Source organism: Nematocida parisii, assembly GCF_000250985.1.
Source record: "Nematocida parisii ERTm1 unplaced genomic scaffold supercont1.5, whole genome shotgun sequence".
Lineage (NCBI taxonomy): Eukaryota > Fungi > Microsporidia > Nematocida > Nematocida parisii.
Window position 1 is genome coordinate 205,696 of NW_013524650.1, and position 14,942 is coordinate 220,637.

Here is a 14,942-nt window from a genome sequence, read left to right on the forward strand (position 1 = left end):
TTTTTTTATGAAGGAGAGGAAGCCAAATTTTATACGAGAAATACGTATGCTTATGTACTCACTTGGAGACGCGGCAAATCCAAGGCTTGATTCAGCCACTGTGATACACGATTATTTATGCCATTATTTAACGAATATTCTAAAGAAGGCCAAAAACGTATCTAAGTCAAGGGGGAGGACCAAGACGGACGATCTTATGTATACCATAAAAAGGGACAGAAGGAAGTATACGAGAGCAAAAGAACTATTAGTAACAAATGAAGAATTAAAGAAAGCCAGGAAACCATTTGAGTACGATGCAATTGAGAAGGAATAAGCAAGTATAAGGTATAAGCAGTGTATAAGGTCTAAGCAGTGTATAAGCACAGAAGGATCAGGGTATACAATAATAAATATAAGCAGTGTATAAGCAGTGTATAAGTGATAAGTAAGTATAAGCAGTGTATAAGTGATAAGTAAGTATAGGTATATGTAGTGTATATGTATAGTAGTATGTAGTATATGTATAGTAGTATAGGTATAAGCAGTGTATAAGTGATAAGTAAGTATAGGTATATGTAGTGTATATGTATAGTAGTATAGGTATAAGTAGTGTATAAGTGATAATATACGTACTAGTAGTATGTAGTATAAGGTATACATAAGTAGTATGTATGTATATAAGTATAAGTAAGAGATATAAGCAGTGTATATGTAGTACTAGTAGTATATATATATATAAGTATATATCTGTGTCTGTATATAATATTAGTACTAGTAGTATATATGTATAAGTAGTGTATATAGTATATGTATATGTGTATAAGTATATCTGTGTGTGCTGGTATAACCCGATATAACCCTAAATTTAATTACATATATAAGGTAAATTATGTTTATTTTCATGAAGAGTAAAATATCAGAGGTCATACAGAAAGTGCTTGGACAAGAACTAGAAAGGGATAATGACGTATACATTATTGGTGAGGAAGTGGGTGTATACGGTGGTGCATATCAGTGCACAGCAGGTCTTTTAGATAAATTCGGGTCATCCCGTGTGATTGACACTCCAATTTCTGAAATTGGGTTTACAGGTTTAGCTGTGGGATCTGCCTTTATGGGGCTTAAACCCGTGTGTGATTTTATGTCATTCAGTTTCGCATTACAGTCCATGGACCACATAATCAACTCAGCTGCAAAGACTCTTTATATGTCAGGCGGAAGAATAAAGTGTCCGATCGTATTCCGTGGTCCAAATGGGTATGCGTACGGTGTGGGTGCACAGCATACGCAGGATTTCAGTGGATTCTTCTCAGCCATACCCGGATTAAAAGTAGTCATCCCGTACTCAGCAAGGGACTTTGCTGGCCTGCTCAGGAGTGCCATACGTGACCCTAACCCAGTGATTGTCTTAGAGAATGAAATACTTTACTCACGTGAGGTGGAGTACTTAGAATCAGTGTATGATACAGAATTCCTCCTCCCACTGGATAAGTCCATTATTGAAGTGTCTGGTGATGCAGTGACTGTAGTGGGAGTAGGAATAACTGTGGGTGTATGCTTAGAAGCAGAGAAAGTCCTTAAACAACAGAATATCTCTGTAGAGGTAATTAATGCGATATCAATAAATCCGTTAGATATCCCTACAATTGAGAAATCAGTCAGTAAGACCAAGAAACTCCTAATTGTAGACTACGCCTGGCCTGAGTGTGGCATTGCCTCTGAAATATCTGCATCTATTTCTTCTCGTTTATTTAGTCATCTTGATAGTCCTGTTTACACCCTGTGCAGCAAGAAAATACCCACGCCGTATGCAGAAGAATTAGAGAAGTTAATGTATCCCAGTGCAGAGGATGTAGTTTCATGTGTACATATGCTACTAGCAAAAATGGAGTATAAGAATAAAGAATAACCCACACCTTTACATACTTAAATATATCACGTACACTTATTATAATTAAATATAAAATAACGGTATTTCTTAAAATGGAAATAACAATTAAACCCTGAAATATATTATTATACGCCCATATAACATATAGTGACATGTAGTGACATGTAGTATATTCTGGTAATATAATGGTAATATACTATACCATATACTATATACTAACATATACTATATAATATACCATGTACTATATACTTATACTGTCTATACTAACATATACTAACATATACCACATACTATATACTTATACTGATATACTATATACTATATATTGTCTCATACCATATACTATATATCGTATACTTATACTGTCTATACTATATACTACCACATACTATATACTTATACTGTCTATACCACATACCATATACCATGTATCCCCTTATGCTTATACCATATACCATGTATCCCCTTATGCTTTACGGTTATTAACTATTTCCTCACATAAATGAATGATTATACTAACCTGATCAATCGTATCCACTGGTACGGATGTATCTTTAAGTGACTCTTTCAGTCTGTATAAGCATGTAAGTGATTCTTGGGTTAATCCTGTTGTATCCATATACTCTAACATATCACAGAAGAACTGTCCATTAGTTAATAAGACTATTTCCTGTATAAGGCTAGTCTGTTCTGGTTTATGCATTACCATGTAAATCATCCACATATAAAATACTACTGTATTAATAATACGATCATTTGGAGTGTAGTACAGTCTAAGTACTTCAGCTAGTTTATGTGCATATCCCATATGATTATATTTAAATATACACAGGAATATCTTCTGATTAAGTCCCTTTATAAGTAATGGATTATCCTGGGACAGTTTACTTTTATTCTCTGACTTAATGAACACGTATAACGTATTTATTACTACTTCAGGTACTCCCATTTCTATTACAGAATAGAATGTATTTATGTACACTTCTTTATCTATAGCAGTATTATACCAAACCTTCTTTGGTAAGTTTATTTTAGTGTATAAACTCTGTGTTCCTGTGTATACTACGCCTTGTAATACACTCCTGCGTATACTTACTGTATTAATACTGTTATTCCCTACTATGTTAGATGTAAACCTGATCATTGGGTGTGTATCTGTCATTGAATCATTCTGTGATAGAGTTAAGCACGCTAACACGATTTCATTTGATTTTATCACTGTATCTATCTTATACACCAATAATAATCTGTTCATGTTCTGGTACTTATTATTAATTACATCTAATACGTCATCCTTTATGCTTGTATACGGTGTATAACCCGAATAACCCGAATTCCGTATGAGAGTATCAATATAATTACATATAGTGTAATCTATGAATGTATCTGACTCTGTATACGTACTCCTTATACAGCATAATTCAGAATACTCTGTATACGATAAATCATTCGGGTTTATAATCGTAAAGTATGAATGTCCAGTATATAATAGTATACAGACAGTGGTGCGTATACTATTATACTCATACGTTATGTATAAACTACACATTACATCAGGCTGTCCATCTGATCTGCACAGTCTATGCATGTCGTGTATACGTATGTATAAATTCGGGTTATTTGAGATGGTTTTAAGTACGCTTTCTGTGTACGCCGTAATCTGATTCATGAACTCTGCAGTCATCCCATGTCCCATATCCAATTTATTCCTGAACTCAGTCAAAGTACTCCTATCCGCATTCGGCATGGTCAGCGCAGTGATTAAGTACAGTGCATTTATAAGTCCAGTTGCAACCTCATTGTTCTCTGATAAGTACATTACGCCTGACTTATGCTTATTTGAAACAACTTTATTCCAATTAATGAGCATCTCCATGCTGGATGACTCTACAGGCACTTTATACATATGAAAGAACTCAATCAGTTCAGGTAATGGATCACTTAAATGATCTGTCGTGTACTCTTTCTTATACGGATCGTACATCATACAGCACATTAACCCAAGCACTGCTGTCTCACAACAATTAGTAAAGTATTTAATGTACTCCCCACTGCACTTCTCCGTATACGCATTATACTTTGGTATTTTACTGTACATGGGCAGTTCTTCTGCTGAATAGAATGGGAGTATACACGCACTCTCTTTAATTGTCTTAATCCTGTGAAGAGTATTTATACGGGACATGCCTGAATTTCCTGTGCTCAGCCTGATAAAGCATTTATTAAACACGGCCTGCACTTTTTTTATTTTTTTCGGGTTAGTCGGGCTTGAATTTTTATTCATTTTTATCCCTAACTGGTCATTTAATAGTTCAAACACAGCCGTAATGAATCCCTCCACATCAGTCCCATTATCAATGAACTCGAATACGTACGCTTGTATTAAGAACTGTACACTGTCCATGAAATTCCCATTTTTAAACCCGTTATGATCAACTGGCTCTGCAAGGACCCGGCCCTTTTTAAGGAATGAACTGTCCCTGTGCCGTATGAAGAATTCAATAATACTCTTGGCTTCACTCTGTAAGATATCCTCATACTTACTATTAGACGGATTATACCCAGGGACGTATAGACTAACTGTGAAGTATTCATAAGACACATCTGTATCTGTTAGTATAAGGTTATAATCATTATCTGACTGTATGCACTGTATGGGTACGTCCACTCCCTCTGATAATAATAAGAGTGCTGCCAGTATATAATTAGAGTATGCTTTCACTGGTGGGTACTTCATGAACCTAATGAATGAGTCAAACCTGCCTGCTTCAATGGTTACGTATATGTCATTTAACCCAAACATTTGAATTAGTTTATTATGGTAGTCTACTGTATACCTTCTTAATTTTTCGTATTCCTGGTCTGTATTAGCCTTATTACTAGTATAACTGTGTACTGTATCATTCTTTTTCTTTCTTTTATGTGTATATGCTGTACTTGAGTTATTCTCTGTGGTTAGTGCGTAATTGATATCAATTTCATGTGAGAAGAGTCTTTTATTGTACACGTATCCATTTTTATGGTAGATGTATCCTCTGGTTAAGTTAAGTGGTCCTTCTGGGTTTATTACTAGTGTGTTACCTTCTGTATCTGTGTATGTAAGTTTATGGAGTGATTTTAATTCATCTAATCCTATCCTTGCGTATAATTCAGTAATGATCATTACCTGAAATATCCAGTATACTCTCATTATGGTAATATTAAAATTTTTTAATAATTAATATATTACCATACAGGGAATAACATGAATTTAGTAATTTAATAATTTAACGGTTATTTATGTAATTTAGTAATTTAAGTAATTTAATGATTTAACGGTTATTTAACGGTCATTTAGTAATTTAACGGTTATTTAACGGTCATCTAAGAATAAATTTGCTTCTAATAGGTTCATCCCCTCTTCCTGCTGTTTTACACTGTACTTGAATAATAATGCAGAAAGTACTTTATCGTACTTAGACTTATTCTCACTCCCTCTACAAAGAACATCCTTTATTGATGAAAGTGCATCAATCGCATTCTTATAGTATTTAGATGGACTTGATCTTTTAAACCCTAAATGTACAGGCATACTTTCATTGATTCCCTCATAAATAGGCTGTATTATACTTATATTCTTATTATACTGGCAGTGTATGCATATAAGTGACAGTAAAAGAGTATTAACAGTCTCCTCACAGTTATAATCAGGATAGTTCACTTTAAGTGCCCTTATATCATCAATAATTTGGTTTATGTACTTAACCGTCCTGCACCGTACAGTTATAAATTCAAATATAAGCACTCTAGTGACAATCCTGCTACTATCCAGTATATAATCCAATGTGTACAAGAATGGGCATGGCTTAACTGATAATAAATACTTCAACCAGGACACAAATACGTGCACTGTCTTAGTATCTAATAACTTATTGATAATAATGGATATCTCATGATGATAAAATTCAACTGCTGGGTATACAGTAGTACTTATACTGATCCTTGAATAATACTCCTTATCCGCACCACAGTGTATAATAGTAGTAAAGAAAGTGTTCCGTATAGATGTATTATTAAATGGGATACTTCCCAGTATATTAGATACTAAATTAATAGCACCAGTACACATTGCCTTATTAATCCCTAAACATTCCAGTAGTATATCCCTTATTAATAATAATTTATATCTAGTGCTCTGTATCTTATACACTACTAGTATTGGGTTTATGTACATATTCATGGGACAGGGTACTTTTTTATTCAGCCAGTCACTCATTTTAAGGTTTAATTCGTTAAAGTATACATTATCGTATTGTACAGATACGTGATTTACGTAATGAAGTACTAATTGCTGCATATACGCTGGCTTTAATAAGTTCAATTTAATGGTTTCTGTTTTAATGGATGTTTTATGGGAGTGTAGTAATGGTTGTACTGGTGCCTTACGAAAATCAATTCTAGTCTGTGCCCTGTATATACTTATGAATACTGATTCTTCAACCTCATTCATTCTATAATGTACGATCATATCCATGAATAAGTCAGGTCTGTTGATTTGTGACTTATTCAGTAGAGTCCATAAGAATCCTATCCTTATGTTCTTATTCACTGAGAGTGCCTTGAATAATTCTTTAATGTACTGCTGTAACTCTGAAGAATCCTCTGCTGGCAGTTTATTATTTCTCTTGATGGTTTCTATGAACTTATTGATTCTAGGCTTATGCTCATCAAATATGCCTGCTACTTCTGTGATTACGCACAGGGTATTAATCACTCCCAGATCCAGCTGGTTCTTATTAGGCCTGGCATAGCAAATATACGGGTTATTCAGGTCTGCCACTACTTTATTCCAATTATTATGTATACCTTCTGTTGTCATATCGAACATATACTTATACTTATTAAAGAACTCCTTTAACTCCTTGGATGCATTTGGTATGTGGCTTACTGTATACTCCTGTTTATACTGGTCGTATGCAAAACAGCAGAATAAGCATAAAAGTACTGTTTCTACACTATTAACCCGATCAGGCAGGTGGTTTCTTGTTTTTAAGTCTGTGTATACGGCATTATCCTTTTTTATGGATAAATTTAGAAAGTCTTCAGTGATTCTTTCCAGTCTGTGTACGGTTTTATTATGAAATTTAAATGTAGTGATTGGGAATATTTGTGCCTTATGCTCAAACGGCAGCACTCTAAGCCGGTTCAAGACCAAGCTTGCTATACCAACTGACTCGTAGTACTGTGCACCAGGCGTATCCATGCCGTACGGGATGAAGTAAGAATTGAAGATATTCAGTGCCTTGGCCCTAAACTTCTTATTTATACTGTGCTGTATACACTCCCTAAGCATATCAAACACTGTAACACAGAATAAAACCGTACTCTCCACGCTTTCCATATAATCAAATATGTACGACTGTATGAGGAACTGAAGCGTGCACAGGAATCCGCCTGATTTAAACACGCCATAAGGCATTTGCCCATTAAATAATGCACTGCACTGTAAACACCAATTATTATGGTTATCTATAAAGAACTGGATAGTATCCACGACTCCACTTGAATTTCGGGTTATTTCGGGTTCTTGTTTATTACCGTGTGCACAGGCACCACTTAAACTAATGCGGAAGTGTTCTGCGTCCTTGCTTAAATCCTTCAGCACAAGAATTTCCGAACTATCCTCCAATCGTGTTATGCTCAGTGGGACGCTCAGCCCCTCAGATAACAGCAATAATCCAGCAAGGATCCTGTACTTGTCCGTATCTGTGCACTTATTAAGCAGGGCGTACAAGGAGTCTTCTTTGTCTGTGTGTATGCTTAAGTACCCCTCTGCTGATGGGAATAAGTTTATAACCATCTGGTGGTACTCGACTAACTTCTTCTCATACTCATCCTGTGCTAATTTACGATGCACTCCATCCCGACCGTAATTCCGTGCGTATTCGTATACGGGAGTACGCCCTCCTGAATTATTCAGCCATACGCTGTAGTCTACATCCATCCAGCAGGAGAACATCCTTATATTATACATGAACCCACAGGTGTACCATAAAAAGCCCCTTAATGGGGATAATCCTCCATCTGGGTTTATCATTCTAATTATATCTTGGTCCTGCAGTACTGTCCGGTGCACTTCTCTTGTTTCTTCTACAGTAATCCGTCCACATACGCTCTGAATAAGTATTAGTATACGCAGTACTGTAATAATCTTATTACTGCATAACCCGACATAACCCGGTTTATCCTTAAATTTCTTTGATAATTTCAGGCAGTCCCTGCACTCTGTCAAATATGCACGCATTCTTTATCTAAAATTAAAAACACTTTTATACCCGAATTTATCCATGCTTAGTATACCTTATAAGTACGCACAGTAACTTACATATTTGTGCGGCCATATGCCTGCGTACACACCAGAACCCGTTCGATCTCTGAAGTTAAGCGCGTGACAGCTTTGATAGTACTGCGATGGGAGACCGCGTGGGAACACAGAGTGCTGCACTTTTTATAATACTATACGCAGCACAGTAAATGTACAGTAGCCGTACAGGTACAGCCCGATATAACCCAAATAATAACTAATCCAGTGCATAATTTATTGTACTTATATTGCAGGAGACTCTTCCGTGTCTATCTCCTGCCGGAGGGGGGCATGCAGCAGGACGTGTATCGACACAAGCGTATGCGGCTGTATCAGGCCCCGTGTAATGTATATGCCCTCCTGCACAGACACACCCGCCCCAAGCACCGAATAGTCCTCGATCCTGGACCACCGGCCGACAGTCGCACCCCACCCAATGATCGAGTTCACGACCAGCGCATTCTTCTGAATGACTGCCCCTTCGAATACAATTGAGTTCTCTATCTCCGCCCCGTCCTCTACCTCTACATTCGGCCCGATCGTCGTGTTTCGGCCTATAATAGCATGCGGGGACACTTTCGCGGTTTTATCCACGGTGCTTGTGCGCTTGTTGCTCTCATGGTACAGGATATTCCCCATGACGTAGTCCTTTGGCTGCCCAATGTCCATCCAGAACCCTTCTAGCTGGAAGGTTTTAACGGTCCTTTCTGCCACCATCAGCGGGAGCACGTCCTTCTCTATCGACATTGGCTTGTACGTGATGTACTTAAGCACTTCACTTGAGAACAAGTACACCCCCGCATTGACCCTGTCCCCTACGAACACCTCTGGCTTCTCAACGAACTTTATAACTTGCGATGCAGTGTCTGTCAGTATTACGCCGTACTTTGATGGGTCACTGACTTGTGTTGTAAGAATGGTCCCGTCCCCTCCGTGCGCCGTGTGGTACGCCTGCATCTCCTTAAAGGGGAATGTGCATATTACGTCTGAGTTCAGAACGAAGAATGGCTCAATTTCACCCTCTAGCCTGTCCTTGAGCAGAGCGAGTGGTCCAGCTGTCCCCATTGGTACATGTTCGTATGAGTAAGATATCTTTATGCCTAACTCTGCATCGTACCCGTACAGCAACTCTCTAATATTCTCTTGCATGTGCCCCACTGCGAGTATTACCTCAGACACTCCTGCACTTACGAGTGCTTCTATTTGGTGTTTAATAATAGGCTTATTAACAAAGGGGATCAGTGGCTTAGGCTGTGTGTATGTTAATGGTCTAAGTCTTGTCCCGAGTCCTCCCACTAGAATTACTCCTTTCATATACGCCAAAACATCATTCATTTAATATTAATTAGATTGTAAATTACACAAACAAACAAGCGAGTGGGTTACATAAAAACCATAATATAAGAGTAATTGTGTAAAAAGTAAGTACTTTTCACTGTGCAAGACTTATTACTATTTACACTATGTACAATAAGTAATTACGCACCCGTAATATTATGCGCAGTATGTGTGTGTATATAAAGTATCCACACTAACCATTATAATATCTTATTACTACTGTACTATACGTAATATACCCATATTTATACGTATTATACTGTAAGTATACGCATAAATTTATGATATTTACACTGTGTGCTCTACAACTTATAAGACATAGTGTATAAAATAATTGCATACCCACGGCCTAGTCTAAAACACTTCAGGAGGATTCCGGCCGGCTTTCAAAATTTTCGGAATTTCAGCTGTGCATAAATTGCAGCCGACTGTAAAAAATTTATGTGCGGAAAAAAGAGTGCAAGCCGTGTGAAGACCATGCGAAAACGGGCCCAGCCAGACCAAGAGGCGAGTAAGGCCCCTGACATAAGAGAGGACGAGATAAACCCAGATTTACGCAAATATTTCGATATTAACCACAACTTAAACCCACCGTACAACGTGATACTGGACACTAATTTCGTGAACATGTCACTCAGGCGGAAGATAGACATAGCCCCTGCACTTATCTCATGCTTATTCAGTCGGGCGAATATGTTTGTGACTGACTGTGTGGTAGCAGAAATGGAGAAGTTAGGGAAGGTTCATCTACTGGCCCTGAAGGTAATCAAAGGGGAGAAGTATCACAGGCTTAAATGCGACCACTCTGGGACGTATGCAGATAATTGTATTGTAGACCGGGTCAAGCAGCACCCTTGTTATATTATTGCTACGTGTGATAAAGAGCTAAAGCAGAGACTACGCCGTATTCCAGGGGTACCGATACTTTCCGTGCAGGGGAAGCAGTATTATGTTGAATCCTTACCAGCAACGGGTCTTTTTAAATTCTAGCCCGACATAACCCGATAATAAAAGTATAAAAACAGAATTATTTTATATTTTTATGCATGCGAGTAAGAGCGAGCACCAGGTGTGTGAGGATCCAGGGACCATTCCAGGAGAAGGGATAAAACAAGATGAACTTATAATAATTAATGGAGGATCATTTGGTAAGCGTATACAGAATATCTTACTAACTCACAGTATTAATGTACGCCTTATTACCACTTCTAATTATACAAGCACAATCAACAGGTTATACCTATTACAAGTATACGGCGTATCCACGGCGATTCAAAGGAAGCAGTACTATTCAGACTACTCGATTAGCACCACGGGCAGTACCACAGTCAACTGGGGCAATATCAAGGACATAATAAAAAAGAGAGTAGATGAAGTAAGGAGAAGTATAAATCACACAGAAAACACGTACTCAGTTAAAGAAGTAAATGAACACGTTTATATTAATAATATAAAATCACGAGCCCGTAATATTGTATTAGTAGATTATACCACAGCCACGGATACGGTCACATTAGATAATATATGGGTTAAGTTAGTGAATGACATGGCGAGTATCCCCAAATCCGTATTTATATCCGGTGGTAACAAGAAGTCAGTTGAGACTGCCTCAATTTTATCTGATTTAGGCTGTAAAGTGTACGTATCCACTGGGGATGACGTATTTTTATCGTTATATGAGAAGAACATACAAGAATCCGTTAAGAATTTACTATTAGAGAAAGGGGTTACCGTATTCTTCAATTCTCAAGTTATAAGTGTAAATAAGACCACTTCCACTACAGTGACTGTTTCAGACGGGAGTATCACACAGACACTGACTAATTTAGAGTACTTTTTATCAGAGAGTGAGTACTCCATAACCCAGGACACTCCAAGCACACCCGGAAATTCAAGGATAACCCGTATAACTGCCCCGTATGCCTATTTAAAGCATGCAGAGATCGATTTACTAACACGAATATATCCAGGCATATTCACAATCCACGACATTCCAGTACTTCAAGATACGTTTAGACTAACTCCCAGTTTTATATACACGAACCCACCCGCTGCCTCCGTGGGGTGCACAGAAATTGAAGCAAACAAGTCCCAGGCCCGTGTACGGGTTATAAACCCTAAATTCAGAGGGTTATTCTATTCCGTCTGTCAGAATAAGTCCATAACCGATTATAAGTTAATATTTACGTCTGATAATAAAGAAGTCCTTTCAGGGCTGCATTTATTCGGCCCCAGCAGTATAGATATAATTAAAGGGTTTTCAATAGGGATGTACTGTAAATTATCACCAGAAGATATTTTAAGCACCATCCCCATCCACCCCACATCATCAGAAGAAGTAATAACAGGATAATTTCATAAATATATTATAACGGTCATTTTTATTTTCATACGTATATTATAACGGCTGTTTATATATTAATATTATAATACAACCCGATATAACCCGATATAACCCTAATAACATAAATATACATAATACAGATAATGTATACCAGATATAAACAGACCAAATAGACTAAATAGTCGTATAAGCAGACCAAACGGACCAGGTGCCGTATATAATATACATAATACAGGTATAAACAGACCAAACAGACTAAATAGACTAAATAGACCAGGTACTGTACACAGATATAAACAGATTATACATAATACAGATATAAACAGACCAAACGGACCAGATACTGTACACATAATACATAATACAGATATAAACAGACTAAGTACTATACATAATAATTGACTAAATACATTTAATATTCTATGCATTAGTAACAGCTGTTTATTCCTTAAGCGCACAGACATAAGGAACTTGTTCTTTATTGAAGCTTAAATAGTTCTAATTACAATCATTTATGATGGCAATATGCTTATTATTATCATACATGATGACCAGCCATATATTAATAGCATACATAACCAACAGTACTAATACTGTATATAAATAGGCTAAACAGGATAAATAGACTAAATAGGTCAGGATAGTAATACTGTATATAAACAGACTAAATAGACTAACAGACTAAACAGGTCAGATAGGTCAGATAGACTAAATACTGTATATAATAATAGTACTAAATATATCAGATAGACTAAATACTGTATATAAATAGACTAAATAGGATAAATAGACTAAACAGACCAGATAGTAATACTGTATATAAATAGACTAAATACTGTATATATTAGTCCTTATGCTCCTTATATACTTAATACATCTAATACTCCTTATATACCTAATACATCTAATAGTCCTTATACCCCCTTATATACCTTATATACCTTATACTTCTGATAGTGGTATAACCCGATATAACCCGAATATGTAATAGGTATAAGATATAAGATATACTGCACAATGTGTAATAAATAATAATATAAATATTGTATAAATACAATGTAAATATTATAAGTACTTTATACACAATATATAATAAATTTTAATAAAAATAAATATAGCCATGTACGACTTAGCTGTAATAGGAGGAGGCAGTGGTGGATTAGCCATTTCCAGAAGATCAGCATATACGTACGGTAAGAATGTATTATTAATAGAAAAGAGTGTTTTAGGTGGTACGTGCGTTAATAATGGATGTATCCCTAAGAAGATGTTATACAATATGGCACTTTTACACTCAGAAGTAGTCCATTTATACGGTAAGACCGGTATAAAATTAGCCTGGGATGAGTTTAATCAGAAGAGGAGCACGTACATCAAGTTTCTCAATGAGATGTACATGAACAGGAACCAAAATGACAGGATTACCACAGTGACAGGTCCAGCTGTAATAAAAAATGGACTAATTGAAGTAAATGGGCAGGTGTATACAGCCAGTAAAACCATACTAGCAATGGGTTCATACCCTGACGTATTAGACTGTGAGGGCAGTGAGCACTTACTTACAAGTGATGATTTTTTCAGGTTTGATACCGTACCTGATTCTGTGGTAATTATAGGCACGGGGTATATCGCCATAGAAACTGCTTTTGTATTACAGGAGTGCAACTGCAAGGTTACATTAATTGCCCGTGGTGATTCTGTGCTTAGATCATTTGATACCATGATACAGGACCGTGTTAAGAGCACTTTATTATCAAAAGGTATAAAAATTCTTGAAAAAACGACTGTTTTGAAAATTGAAAAAATTTGCACAGGTATAAAATTAAGCATAATCAAGGCAGGTGTACATGACACAATCACAGCCAGTAAAGGTATCTGTGCCATAGGGAGACTTCCTAACACAGAAAGTATCCATAATGATAATATTAAATTTTCAGAGTCTAAGTTTATAATAACGGACAAGTCCTTTTGTACAACGGACAAGGACACTTTTGCGATAGGGGACATAACCACAAGTGATTATATGCTTACACCCGTTGCCATATTCAGTGGTAGAAGACTGTCCGATTATTTATACGGTAATAGCACTGGTAATATTAAAGGCCTAATAAGATCAGTCCCCACTGTGATATTTTCACATCCACCTGCTGGTTCTGTTGGGTTATCGGAGAGTGACTGTAAGCGTATTAATGGCTTAAGCGTACAGTGTGAACATTCGGGTTATGTCGGGTTATCACAGGATGAGTGCGTATCTGACCCTGTGTGTATTAAGGAGATAAGTCTGTTCCATTATAATAGTATATTTACGGTGTATAAGAATGTGTATAAGTTTGTGTATGGTAGTGTGACTGGTTTATTATACGGTGTGCATGTTTATGGGTACGAGTGTGATGAAGTCTTACAGGGATATTCTGTGTTAGTCAGGAATCATGTCACGTACACTCAGATGGTTGATTATTTTGATGTAATTGGAGGTTCTTCATATGAGGTGTTATCAGGTATCTTTGAGTGATAACCCGATATAACCCGGTTTTAATTAAAATTTAATTAATTTTTTATTTTTATTTTTAATTTTTATTAATTTAATTTTTTATTAATTTTTATTTTATGGCTGACTTAGAGGGTGTAATAGGAGTGGGTGGTTCATGCGGTAGTGTTAATGATATGGACTGTCTTATTAATGAAGAGTCTGTTAGGATAATTCCCATCAGTAGGATAGATAATTTTTTATTTTATTTTCAAAATATTTAAAATTTTATAAAATTTTTATAATACCGTTATTTTTAATATTTTTATAAGTTATTGTGTGTATATTACTATAATTTCTTATCAAAATGAGTTTACCAGTATAATTAATATGAATTTATCTGGTGGTTCGATTTCGGGTTATTTCGGGTTGTTTTATTCTGGTATTTTTTTATTTTTACTGTTTTTTATGTTTCTGTCAGTTATTTTTATTTTTTATATATTAATATAATTTCTGTATCTGATTTTATTTCTAACACAATGTACAGTAAGTTTTTATTACAGTGTGGTTTGTC

General features: G+C 36.2%; 8 protein-coding genes and 1 non-coding gene across 9 annotated transcripts; 6 read left to right on the forward strand and 3 right to left on the reverse strand.

Moving 5' to 3' along the window:
* Window positions 1-7: 7 nt before the first annotated feature.
* On the forward strand, window positions 8-420 carry NEPG_02055 (uncharacterized protein; the record flags this gene model as incomplete). The annotated part of the gene is made up of 1 exon (XM_013204428.1): window positions 8-420. The coding sequence occupies one exon, from the start codon at window positions 8-10 to the stop codon at window positions 314-316; it is 309 nt and encodes a 102-aa protein (XP_013059882.1). The 3' UTR covers window positions 317-420.
* A 463-nt stretch (window positions 421-883) lies between these two features.
* On the forward strand, window positions 884-1,896 carry NEPG_02056 (pyruvate dehydrogenase subunit beta; the record flags this gene model as incomplete). Its single annotated transcript, XM_013204429.1, has 1 exon — window positions 884-1,896. One exon carries the CDS (start codon window positions 884-886, stop codon window positions 1,889-1,891), a length of 1,008 nt encoding a protein of 335 aa, XP_013059883.1. The 3' UTR covers window positions 1,892-1,896.
* A 446-nt stretch (window positions 1,897-2,342) lies between these two features.
* NEPG_02057 (uncharacterized protein) lies at window positions 2,343-5,066 on the reverse strand (the record flags this gene model as incomplete). The annotated part of the gene is made up of 1 exon (XM_013204430.1): window positions 2,343-5,066. The coding sequence occupies one exon, from the start codon at window positions 5,064-5,066 to the stop codon at window positions 2,343-2,345; it is 2,724 nt and encodes a 907-aa protein (XP_013059884.1).
* A 162-nt stretch (window positions 5,067-5,228) lies between these two features.
* On the reverse strand, window positions 5,229-8,159 carry NEPG_02058 (uncharacterized protein; the record flags this gene model as incomplete). The annotated part of the gene is made up of 1 exon (XM_013204431.1): window positions 5,229-8,159. The coding sequence occupies one exon, from the start codon at window positions 8,157-8,159 to the stop codon at window positions 5,229-5,231; it is 2,931 nt and encodes a 976-aa protein (XP_013059885.1).
* An 89-nt stretch (window positions 8,160-8,248) lies between these two features.
* NEPG_02676 lies at window positions 8,249-8,363 on the forward strand. The gene has a single exon (XR_001214620.1). It is a non-coding gene; the product is annotated as a 5S ribosomal RNA (ribosomal RNA).
* Window positions 8,364-8,439: 76 nt separating this feature from the next.
* NEPG_02059 (mannose-1-phosphate guanyltransferase) lies at window positions 8,440-9,554 on the reverse strand (the record flags this gene model as incomplete). The annotated part of the gene is made up of 1 exon (XM_013204432.1): window positions 8,440-9,554. The coding sequence occupies one exon, from the start codon at window positions 9,552-9,554 to the stop codon at window positions 8,463-8,465; it is 1,092 nt and encodes a 363-aa protein (XP_013059886.1). The 3' UTR covers window positions 8,440-8,462.
* A 444-nt stretch (window positions 9,555-9,998) lies between these two features.
* On the forward strand, window positions 9,999-10,581 carry NEPG_02060 (uncharacterized protein; the record flags this gene model as incomplete). Its single annotated transcript, XM_013204433.1, has 1 exon — window positions 9,999-10,581. The coding sequence occupies one exon, from the start codon at window positions 9,999-10,001 to the stop codon at window positions 10,545-10,547; it is 549 nt and encodes a 182-aa protein (XP_013059887.1). The 3' UTR covers window positions 10,548-10,581.
* Window positions 10,582-10,599: 18 nt separating this feature from the next.
* Window positions 10,600-11,936, forward strand: NEPG_02061 (uncharacterized protein; the record flags this gene model as incomplete). Its single annotated transcript, XM_013204434.1, has 1 exon — window positions 10,600-11,936. One exon carries the CDS (start codon window positions 10,600-10,602, stop codon window positions 11,908-11,910), a length of 1,311 nt encoding a protein of 436 aa, XP_013059888.1. The 3' UTR covers window positions 11,911-11,936.
* Window positions 11,937-13,021: 1,085 nt separating this feature from the next.
* On the forward strand, window positions 13,022-14,431 carry NEPG_02062 (uncharacterized protein; the record flags this gene model as incomplete). Its single annotated transcript, XM_013204435.1, has 1 exon — window positions 13,022-14,431. The coding sequence occupies one exon, from the start codon at window positions 13,022-13,024 to the stop codon at window positions 14,411-14,413; it is 1,392 nt and encodes a 463-aa protein (XP_013059889.1). The 3' UTR covers window positions 14,414-14,431.
* Between the last annotated feature and the right edge of the window lie 511 nt (window positions 14,432-14,942).